Source organism: Scylla paramamosain, chromosome 3, assembly GCF_035594125.1.
Source record: "Scylla paramamosain isolate STU-SP2022 chromosome 3, ASM3559412v1, whole genome shotgun sequence".
Lineage (NCBI taxonomy): Eukaryota > Metazoa > Arthropoda > Malacostraca > Decapoda > Portunidae > Scylla > Scylla paramamosain.
This window is the reverse complement of record NC_087153.1, coordinates 12,836,169-12,847,500: the sequence shown is the minus strand read 5'-3', so window position 1 is coordinate 12,847,500 and position 11,332 is coordinate 12,836,169. Positions and strand designations below refer to the sequence as shown.

The 11,332-nt window shown below is 42.0% G+C and overlaps 1 protein-coding gene across 7 annotated transcripts in view; it reads left to right on the top strand.

The window, feature by feature from the left end:
• The window catches only part of LOC135090482 (protein enabled-like), a 106,977-nt gene extending 96,461 nt beyond the window's left edge, over positions 1 to 10,516 (top strand). For 5 of the 7 annotated variants that reach the window (XM_063987281.1, XM_063987270.1, XM_063987260.1 and 2 more), the window contains 5 exons: positions 1 to 151; positions 2,723 to 3,015; positions 3,651 to 4,326; positions 5,719 to 5,968; positions 6,288 to 10,516. The exon at positions 1 to 151 is cut by the window's left edge and continues 5 nt beyond it. In XM_063987281.1, the coding sequence (XP_063843351.1) occupies positions 1 to 151; positions 2,723 to 3,015; positions 3,651 to 4,326; positions 5,719 to 5,968; positions 6,288 to 6,316 (1,399 nt within the window). In that variant the 3' untranslated portion in view covers positions 6,317 to 10,516. The remainder of the gene's footprint in view (positions 152 to 2,722; positions 3,016 to 3,650; positions 4,327 to 5,718; positions 5,969 to 6,287) is intronic. The other 2 variants (XM_063987309.1, XM_063987290.1) reach the window with 1 other exon arrangement.
• Positions 10,517 to 11,332: the final 816 nt, after the last annotated feature.

The window sequence follows — 11,332 nt, the reverse complement described above, 5'->3', positions numbered from 1 at the left end:
CATAAATTGTGCTATCCTGAAGGGGCTCAAGTATAACCAAGCCACCGTCACCTTCCATCAGTGGCGAGACAACCGGCAGGTGTACGGCCTCAACTTCTCTAGTAAAGATGATGCTGATGCCTTTGCGCAGGCAATGCTCAAGGCACTTGAGGTGAGGAACTTTTTTTATGTAAGAAGGACACTGGCCAAGGGCAACAAAAATCCAATAAAAAAAATATGCCCACTGAAATGCCATTCCCATAAAAGGGTCAAAGCAGTAGTCAAAAATTGATGAATAAGTGTCTTGAAACCTCCCTCTTGAAGGAATTCAAGTCATAGGAAGGTGGAAATACAGAAGAAGGCAGGGAGTTCCAGAGTTTACCAGAGAAAGGGATGAATGATTGAGAATACTGGATAACTCTTGCGTTAGAGAGGTGGACAGAATAGGGGTGAGAGAAAGAAGAAAGTCTTGTGTAGTGAGGCCACGGAAGGAGGGGAGGCATGCAGTTAGCAAGATCAGAAGAGTAGTTAGCATGAAAATAGCGGTAGAAGGCAGCTAGATGTGCAACATTGCGGCGGTGAGAGAGAGGCTGAAGACAGTCAGTTCGAGGAGAGGAGTTGATGAGACGAAAAGCTTTTGATTCCACCCTGTCTAGAAGAGCAGTATCAGTGGAACCCCCCCCCAGACATGTGAAGCATACTCCATACATGGACGGATATGGCCCTTGTACAGAGTTAGCAGCTGGGGGGTGAGAAAAACTGGCGGAGACATCTCGGAATGCCTAACTTCATAGAAGCTGTTTTAGCTAGAGATGAGATGTGAAGTTTCCAGTTCAGATTATAAGTAAAGGACAGACCGAGGATGTTCAGTGTAGAAGAGGGGGACAGTTGAGTGTCATTGAAGAAGAGGGGTTAGTTGTCTGGAAGGTTGTGTCGAGTTGATAGATGGAGGAATTGAGTTTTTGAGGCATTGAACAATACCAAGTTTGCTCTGCCCCAATCAGAAATTTTAGAAAGATCAGAAGTCAAGCGTTCCGTGACTTCCCTGCGTGATATGTTTACCTCCTGAAGGGTTGGACGTCTATGAAAAGACGTGGAAAAGTGCAGGGTGGTATCATCAGCATAGGAGTGGATAGGACAAGAAGTTTGGTTTAGAAGATCATTTAATGAATAATAAGAAGAGAGTGGGTGACAGGACAGAACCCTGAAGAACACCACTGTTAATAGATTTAGGAGAAGAACAGTGACCGTCTACCACAGCAGCAATAGAACGGTTAGAAAGGAAACTTGAGATGAAGTTACAGAGAGGATAAAAACCATAGGAGGGTAGTTTGGAAATCAAAGCTTTGTGCCAGACTCTATCAAAGCTTTTGATGTATCCAAGGCAACAACATAAGTTTCACCAAAATCTCTAAAAGAGGATGACCAAGACTCAGTAAGGAAAGCCAGAAGATCACCAGTAGAGCGGCCTTGACGGAACCCATACTGTCGATCAGATAGAAGGTTGTGAAGTGATAGATGTTTAAGAATCTTCCTGTTGAGGATAGATTCAAAAACTTTAGATAGGCAGGAAATTAAAGCAATAGGACGGTAGTTTGAGGGATTAGAACGGTCACCCTTTTTAGGAACGGGTTGAATGTAGGCAAACTTCCAGCAAGAAGGAAAGGTAGATGTTGACAGACAGAGCTGAGATGTGCATTGCTGGATATATGCATCACATTGTACAGAATTTCTACCCTTTTTCCATTGAAACCTCAGCTTGATAGTTTGACATCTCTCCCACCCCACCTCCCCCTTCCCACTAAAAAATTTTAAAATATTGAATAACACCATTGAAGTTAAGAATGAATTATTAGCTTAAAAATACACACACACACACACACACACACACACACACACACACACACACACACACACACACACACACACACACACCCACACCCACACACACACACACACACACACACACACACACACACACACACACACACACACACACACACACACACACACCTGGAATGGTAGTGTGACAATCTGAAACCAGAAAAAATTATTATAATTCTGTGCTTCACAAAGGATTATTTTAGAAAGACAGCATGGTAGCTAAAGTTCAAGGCTGTGACAATGGTTGTAAAGTCTGCTGAATTTCCAGAAAGTTTTCTGAGGAGAGAGAGAGAGAGAGAGAGAGAGAGAGAGAGAGAGAGAGAGAGAGAGAGAGAGAGAGAGAGAGAGAGAGGATACTTTGTTACAAATCAATAATATTGTCTTCACAGTCATGAAATAAAATATTTTATGAATTATTGGCTAAACAGAGACATGTTATAGTCATAAATGATAGCTGGAAACAGTATGTACTCTCAGTACTTGTGTTGCATCATGTACACTATCTGAAGTCCTCCCTCACTATTTTGGATGCCTTGCTTATTCTTATTTAAACATTTATGTACTGCTTTGTATATTCAGCTATTCATGCCTGCATTCAAAATTACAAATGAAGAAAATTATGATAATCAAAATCTGATAATAATAATAGTCACAAATAGTTTATAGTAAAGATCCCATTACATTCTGATTCTCATGGTCATCTCACCAGAACTGACTTCCTCTGGTGTTGTGCACTTGTTCCATGAAACACATTGGGGACAACTGCTTCAGGGTAATCTCTGGTTCCTAGTGTTTGTCTGCCTTCTGCCATGAGTGCTGGTTTTACAGGAATATTACTAATGAATATTTGATATTGCAGGTGCTCAATAATGGAGGAGGTGTGCGTCAGATGCCTCCCCCGCCCCCTCCTGTCACACCTTCACAGCAACAGCAGCAGCAGGTGCAGCAGCAGCAGCAGCAACCACCAGTTCAGCAGCAACAACCACAGCAGCCACCAATGATGACCCAGCCACAGCAGCCTCAGTACCACAACCAGATGTACGCCGAGGAGGACATGGGGTACAGGTACGCTGAGCCCCACGCGTACAGCAACCACTACGAGAAAACCTACGACAGGACCTACGACAACTTCCAGCATTACCATGACACACGGTACAGTACAGGCCCACCGTGCCCTGCCCCGCCTGTCTGGGCCGGTGGTGCTCTCTGGTTGGTGCACGAGCGAGGGACCACCACCAATACTACCACTACCTCTCTCCTGGCGCTGCGTTGATGCTGGCTCACAACTTTCTTCACTAACAGCAGGACCTCTAGGGCATGGCAGCCTCTGGCACCCATGACCTTCATATTTCTTAGTGGCTTTTAACTTGGCCTTGCATGAGTGTGGTGTAGCAAGGTAGTGGTGCCAATGTACGTAGTGTAGAATTGGGATGATGGGCACCAAGGCAAGTATTTTCATTCATCCTTCAGCTCTTCTGAAAGTGGTAGCTACCATATTTATCATCATTGGTTAGTCATAATCATCACCTTCTGGGTGCTTTAACTACCAATATACCTTCTTCATATTAAAAGGTTCTCTATAAAGTGTATAATAATAAAAATCTAATTTAGTGAAGGTTTGCTGAAGGCCTCAATATACAATTCAGGTTTGAGTGTGTGCAGTAGCTCCCTGTAGCTGTAGCATGCCTGGCTTTACTACCTTTTTCAAATGTGAAGAATTTCATACACCTGATGAAATTTTAACTCATTTGAATCATTCCTCACTGACTGAACTTCTGTCTCTGCAGGACCATGACACGTGAAGACATAGCAGTGATGCAGGAGCGCCGCATGACCACCCAGCAGAACATGGGTGCTCCCCCTCCTCCACCTCCTGTGCCAGCCGGTCACCATCGCACCAACTCAGCTCCAAATAACCCTCCTCCAGCACCACCTGGCCCATCTATACCTCCCTCCAGTGGGCCACCTCCTGTACCCACTAGTTGTCCACCCCCCCTGCCTGCTGGTGGACCTGCACCTCTTCCTCCTGGAGGGACTCCTGCTCCTCCAGCTCCTCCCATTGGAGGTCCACCTGCTCCTCCAGCACCTCCTATGAGTGGACCCCCTCCTCCACCCATGGGTGGCCCTCCTCCACCTCCAGCTCCACCAGCACCTCCACTTGCTGGAGCTCCTCCTCCTCCTCCTCCTCCTCCAGGAGGATTGGCCAGGTCACAGTCATCTTCAGAAGAGACCTCCGCCAGCAGTGGATTAGCAGCAGCGTTGGCAGGTGCCAAATTACGCAAGACCCGTGCCCCAGACAGTGAAAGCACGGGCTCCAGCAGTTCAGGAGGAAGCATTGGACGAGGCTCTGGGGAGAGGCCTGCTCTGGGGGGAATGATGAGTATGATGGATGAGATGGCTGCAACACTAGCTCGGCGTCGAGCCAAGAACAAGGATCCCCCTTCTTCACCTACTCAGTCTCAGGTTTGTGATACAGCATTTTTACTTACCACAAAGGTTCTTCTTCCATGTAGGAATAAGAATAATTTTTGCCGATATCTTGCAAAGTCTGCATGATCATACATCACAATAAAGGTACAGTTAAAGTTTAAGAGTGTATGTAAAGTCTAGTGTGTTGAAGAACAAAGACACGTGGAGTAGATAGCATCCCAGTATTGAGGAATAGCATGTTACTGCATTCCTGCATTCTGTATGTTGGTGTGGTGCTGGTTGTCATTTCATCCCGTTCTGCATGTGGTGACTAGATGCATATAATGTGCTGTGATGGAGACCTCAAGTAATGTACAGTAAAACACCAAAGATCCTGAATTGTGAAATCTGGATTCCATTTGAACTAATTGAACAGTGATTGACTAGTCCATGATTGTACAACACTAATAAAACTCTTGTTGATTTAAATATGGTTTAAGTCTGTGTGCAAGCATGGTAAGTGAGATGAGAGAGAGAGAGAGAGAGAGAGAGAGAGAGAGACAGAGACAGAGACAGACAGACAGACAGACAGACAGACAGACAGACAAAGAGAGAGAGAGAGAGAGAGAGAGAGAGAGAGAGAGAGAGAGAGAGAGAGAGAGAGAGAGAGAGAGAGAGACAGACAGACAGACAGACAGACAGACAGACAGACAGACAGACAGACAGACAGACAGACAGACAGACAGACAGACAGACAGACAGACAGACAGACAGACAGACAGACAGACAGAGAGAGAGAGAGAGAGAGAGAGAGAGAGAGAGAGAGAGAGAGAGAGAGAGAGAGAGAGAGAGAGAGAGAGAGAGCAAAGAAGAAAAGTAGTTATATCTTTGGGGCATGTGAGATTTGAAGATGTCTGTCTGTCTGTCATGTACTAGATAGTTGAGTACCATTAATGAAGAAGGTGTTAATTGTGTGGGAATTTATGTTGAGTACATAGATGAAGAAATTGAGTTTTGAGCCATTTAACAACAGAAGGTTTGCCCAGTTTCATTTGTTGATTATAGAAAGTTCAAAAGTTTGTTTGGTCATGTGAAAAGAATGGCTGAAAGAATTGCATATAAATGGAGTAGATGTGGTGGATATCACAAGATGGCCTCCAGCAAGATGGAACAAAAGAGCACTGGGATATGCAAGTAACAAAAATTCTTGTCCCTCTTGCTGTGACCAGGATTCGAACCTGGGTTATTGCGCCCACAACACAATGTACTAACCACTATACGATCTAGATAGTAAGAGGATTAGAGAATGCAAGGACAAAATAAAATGGAGACTTTCAGTTATGGCCATTTCCTTCCTGAGTAACGCTCAACTTAGTAATATTTTTTTGTAAGGGTAATGTATGAAGTACATAATATACAGCTACTCAATATCTTTTTTTTGCTCAGGACCCACCCAGATCCTCACAAAAGAGTCCTGGTAATCAGTCCTCCAATGGAAAGACTGGACCAGAATCTCCAAAGCCTCCCCGCAAGAGGTTTGGGTCCACCTCGGATGATGGAGCTCCAAGAGTCAATGGGCTTGGTGAAGGCGGGGCAGGTGGGGGCACTTGTAGCGGAGACCTAGAGAGACTTAAGGAAGAAATAATGGAAGAAATGAGAAAGGAATTGGACAAAGTTAAACAGGATATTATTGAAGGTGAGTCAATAAGGGCTCCTCCAGTCAGAATAATGTTTGTGCTTCCAGTCATACAGCTGTTTGTTCTTGTGTGTTTTTTTTATTAATGTTGATGCAGCATGAATTTTCATTGAATTGTTAACTTTATAATACCTGAAAGTGGTTTATCTATTAAAATAACCTTATATTTGGTGTGTGCATATATATATATATATATATATATATATATATATATATATATATATATATATATATATATATATATATATACACACACACACGCACACACCAACAGCATAATGCATAATATCCATTTATTTATACTTTTTTTTTTCTCCAGCGCTCAAGATGGAACTTAATCGGAGATAAGTGGCCAGCATGTGTAAAGGTACTTTTTGTTATTAGATGAGATATTCATGGCATTAGAAAATCAAACTGAAGAAGCCTGATTAATGAATTAGGGGACCACTAATACTTTTATCCCATACTGGATTCATTTGGGCACCACAAGAACCAAGAAATGTGAGCTGTCCACCACTGCTGTCACTATTGTCAAACCTTTAAAAACTCATTCAAAAAATTGTTATCTCTTCCATCATATGTGTTAGGTTGTCTTCATTGGAATATTATGATGGACTGTATTCAAAATTGTTTTTTTGTACAAAATTTGAAAAGACATTGTGTTACATCTCACTGTTAATAGGGTTCATTGTGTTGGATGTGTGGGACTTCTATCAGTGGTACAGCACTATTGCTATGTGACATAGTATTATCCCACATCATCTGCATTTCTGTAAGCTGGTGGCTGCTAGTCTGGTGCCAAGTGGCTATTCACAGTACATGGTGATAGAAGCCTACGTTGCTTCTCATCACCAACTGCCAGAAGTGATTTTATACATACTGGCTCAGGTAGCATCTTGTCCTGCTGCCTTCACTTCATAATTTAACTGTTTTTACTAAGTACAGTGCATTGTGACTCAGCAAAATGTGATTTATGGGGTGAGGCCAAATTATTATTTTGAGAATTAGTTTGTCATCCACCCTGAGGGGCTGTCAGCTCCCCTTCAGGAAGAGAAGACACAGTGGGCCAAGGCAGATGTACTAGCCGTGTTGGACAGGTGTCAGCACTTGAGTGCTGGCTTCTTTCAGCCAGTACTGCAGCCTCTGTTCCTCTTCAATTGGTGGTGCATCTGCTGTATTTGTGTAGGGACATTAATTTATTTATAGTATTGGCTTCCCAGCTCCTTTTGTACAGCCACACTTTTAAACTCACGTGCTTTACTGAGGTATGTACACGACAGCCACACTGCCTGTTCCAAGGTCTCAAGTTTTGTACAACCCCCAACCTCCTCCCCCTCCACCCCTGTACATAAACCCTGGCAGGTTCTCTGTAGGAGCCTGATGAGCCTTTGCATTTAGTACAGTGTCGCGTTTCATACTCTTGCTGGTGTTTTTATGCATTGTCATGAATGATCCCCAGGCCACAACATACATACCATGATGAATATTCTTTGTTCTTTTTATTTTATATATATTTTTAGTATTAATGGTATTTATTTTTATCAATTTTTTGTACATATATGTAGATACAAAAGTGAACGTTAGCGCTAGTGCTTATGTGGTCCTTGCTCACTTGCATTGCTGAACAAACTCTGACTCTCACCTGATTTTGTATTTTCTGTAAGACCAACACTGATTCTTTTGCAGCAAAGTTATGGTGATTGTTCAGGTGAGAGAGCAGGTTGTGGCTGCCCCTCAGAGTACGCTTCAGAACTTTCAGGGTAGATCAGATATTTGTTTTATCTTGCCAAGCTGTCTCCACCCAGGGAAAACAGTGGTTTGTTTGGTATCTAGTCAACACTGGCAGAACATCCAGCACACCCAAGTCTTCACCCCCTTGAGTGAGTCAGCAGTCTATGTGGAGAGCCTTTCTGTTTTGTTACTTTATCATTTGTAAAAACTTTTATTTCTTTTGATAGTGGTTGCTCTGTGTGCTGTGTTGAACACCACAGAATATTCAGTTACCATGCAGTGCTTTCAAAATGTTTATCATGTTTGTCAAATACATTATTACATTTTATATGAAAATGTGTTAACTGATGGTGTTCTGGTGCCACATCATTGCATGTAGTGCTTCCAGTCAATTCGGCTCCAGTGACTTTCTTCCTGACACCATGGAGCTGCTGTGCTGCACAACAATGACTGGACAGTGGCAAAATCACAGGATGTTTTGTATTTATTGGAGTGGGAAAATATCCTGTGTTGCACATTGATTCTTGGAAGAAGGTCCAGTGAATCCTCTTGATTTAGAGTTAAGATTTTAATGATTTAGGAAAAGAAAGGCAAATTAATTTTCCACAAGCCATTCTTCCTAATAATACTGAACATTCTGCATTCTCTGGAGCAATGAGAAAATGGCTAGTGGGGATGAGGACTGGTCAGAGGTGGCAGGTGGACCAGATTGCTTGACTCACCATAAATTCATTCAGGAAAAATGAACATTTATAATCCTAGAGTATGTGTTTTACATAATAAAAGCCATTGTTGTTCATAGTTTTATAATTTTAGTAATACGAAAAATTTTGTATATATATATACAGAGTTCCCTTTAAAATTTTGACATTTTGCAATCAGATTAAGGAGGGATAGATAAATTTTGCAACACCATTTGTCTCAAACTGGAAGTTCCAGCAACCTTTTCCTATTGTGAGGTATTTTGGGCAGCCAGCCTCAACACACACACACACACACACACACACACACACACACACACACACACACACACACACACACACACACACACACACACACACACACACACACACACACACACACACACACACACACACACACACACTTAATTTGAATTCTGGCTACTACAGATAGATGGTACAAATGTACCATGTGCACGCACACACACACACACACACACACACACACACACACACACACACACACACACACACACACACACACACACACACACACACACACACACACACACACACACACACAAAAGCTTAGTTTGAATTCTGGCTACTACAGATAGATGGTACAAATGTACCATGCACACGCACACACACACACACACACACACACACACACACACACACACACACACACACACACACACACACACACACACACACACAAATACATGCACACACGTGTGCGCATACACGCATTTTTCACTTTGCCTTAATATGTATGAAAAGACTTGAACACAAGAAGAATGCTTATATTGGAGTTAGGAGGATACAGGTTCCCAGTGTGGCAGGTGCACTTGCCATGTGCTTCAGGAGCCCAGGTCTTGGTAACTTCCTGTTATTTAATAGGATGGTGGGAGGAAGGTTAATTTGGAGGGTAAGGAATTTACCAAAGCTATTTTGCTTCATGTTTTAGGAGAGCAGATTGTAATTTGTTTACACAGGACTGCCAAATTTCCACATGCCAAGTTGTGGAACCTGGTGTTGTGCTCCTAGTGGCTGTGGTGCCCCTCCTATTCCTCCTATTCCTGCTTCTGAATGGTAGGTGGGCTGTTGGTTACAGCTGACTCCTCTCGGGGCATCCCAGTTGCTGATCCTTTTTTTTTTTTCTTTTTTTTTTTTTCTTTTTTTTTTTTTTTTTTTTTAGAGCATAAAGTGTATATTGCAATGCATATTTCTCCATATTTTATATATTATTTTACATGTATTTGAGTAATGTATGTGTTAATAGTAACAAATAATGAAGTTGATCTTTGATATGTTAATATTATTGAAAAGACATCGTTGAATGTTGAAGGTGACTGTAGTTACTTCCCTACATTATGGGTTATGTTCCTCTGGCAAATGATTACGTAAATAAATACTTCTTTGTGCACAAATGTTAGTGAGGCTGATTTTGTCAATGTGTGGGTGAACATTACTGATGAGCTTGTGAGGTGGTAGTAGTGTCATTGGTCACACTGAATATTATTCCCCAGCAGTGTGTGAAGAGTGTGTGTTTCCTCCAGGTCATGACCACCATGATGGGGAAGAGCTGTGTGCTGGTTAATGACACATTGGGCTCACTGAGTGTCAACATTTTATGTGCAATAATAGAAAAGTCGTACATAACCAACAATAGATAGCTTGCCAAGTGAATAATGTATAAATATATACATATGTATATTCATACACGTTTATATAACTGCTGAACTAGCCAATGCAGGAAAAGGAATTAGTTTACCACAATCTTGGCAGTATTATCTGTAGCAGCATATCAGTCAGGGGGCACTGCTCAGTGAACTACCTTTGTGATCTCAGACAGGCACCCTCCTGGCCCCAGTCCTTCCCTGAGTCATTAAACACTTTCCCCATCAGAATTTCCAGCACTATATACTTTTTAATGGTTCTCAGTTACCAGTGCTTTGTTATGCTCAAAAATCCTACATCAGCAGTAACATGACAGTCATGGTGTTGATAGAATCAGTGTGTGAGTGTGGACAGGGGAGGTGCCTCCAAGTTGTATGCTCTCCAGCTCCTGCTAGCAAACCAGTCCCATCTTTGATATGTATTCATATGTTCTTAAATAAAATATACAATTGTCTCTTGGTTTATTTAGTGAAAGTACATTTAAGCAGATGCTTTTTAAAGGGTAAAATGTAAAGAAATTATTCATGGACAATGGAGCGGATGACAAATTGAAGAAAAGATATTTCATTTTTTTTCATGGAGAATAAAAAGACAAATGAAAAAATACCAAGAATATAGTACTTACATGGAGAGTGAAGGTAACAGTAAGCGGTGATTCAATGCTACTTAGGTAAGTACTGCGTATGAGAAACACGTTCCAGTAAAAAGGAGGCAGAATGGATATTAACACCAACAGTGGTGCTGGCGGTTATGGAAGTAACGATGAAATAAGTATAAACACAAAATAAATTTGTATGCTAAATAACATGTTCTGTGTTATGAGAGTTAAAGTGAACTAGTATATTAAGTTCTGGTGCTTTGAAAGTTAGGTGAAACTGAGCATGAGAGTGGCGAAGATGTAAGGTGTAGCTACATCGTGGTAGTGATGCTCGTGTTTATTGAGAAAAGCGTTGACGCAGCAGTAAAGCGAGATAAGGAGGAACGGTGACATGTGGGAGGGATAAACTATCGCTGACCTAAGGGTAAGATTGGCAGGCGTGAGACGCTGAGGGCCAGCAGGGACGAAGCTCGGAGGGACAGATCCCTTTGTACCTCCACAGCGTTCGGGTGTGACTACTTCAGGAAAGATCGCACCACTACAATATAGACGCAGGTGTAGCTTGGTGACAAGCCTCCTTAAGAGGGGGGGGGGGATTGTACGATGGGCACCTGATTTTATTTATTTATTTTTTTTATATTTTCCTTTTTTTTATTTATTTTTTATTTTATT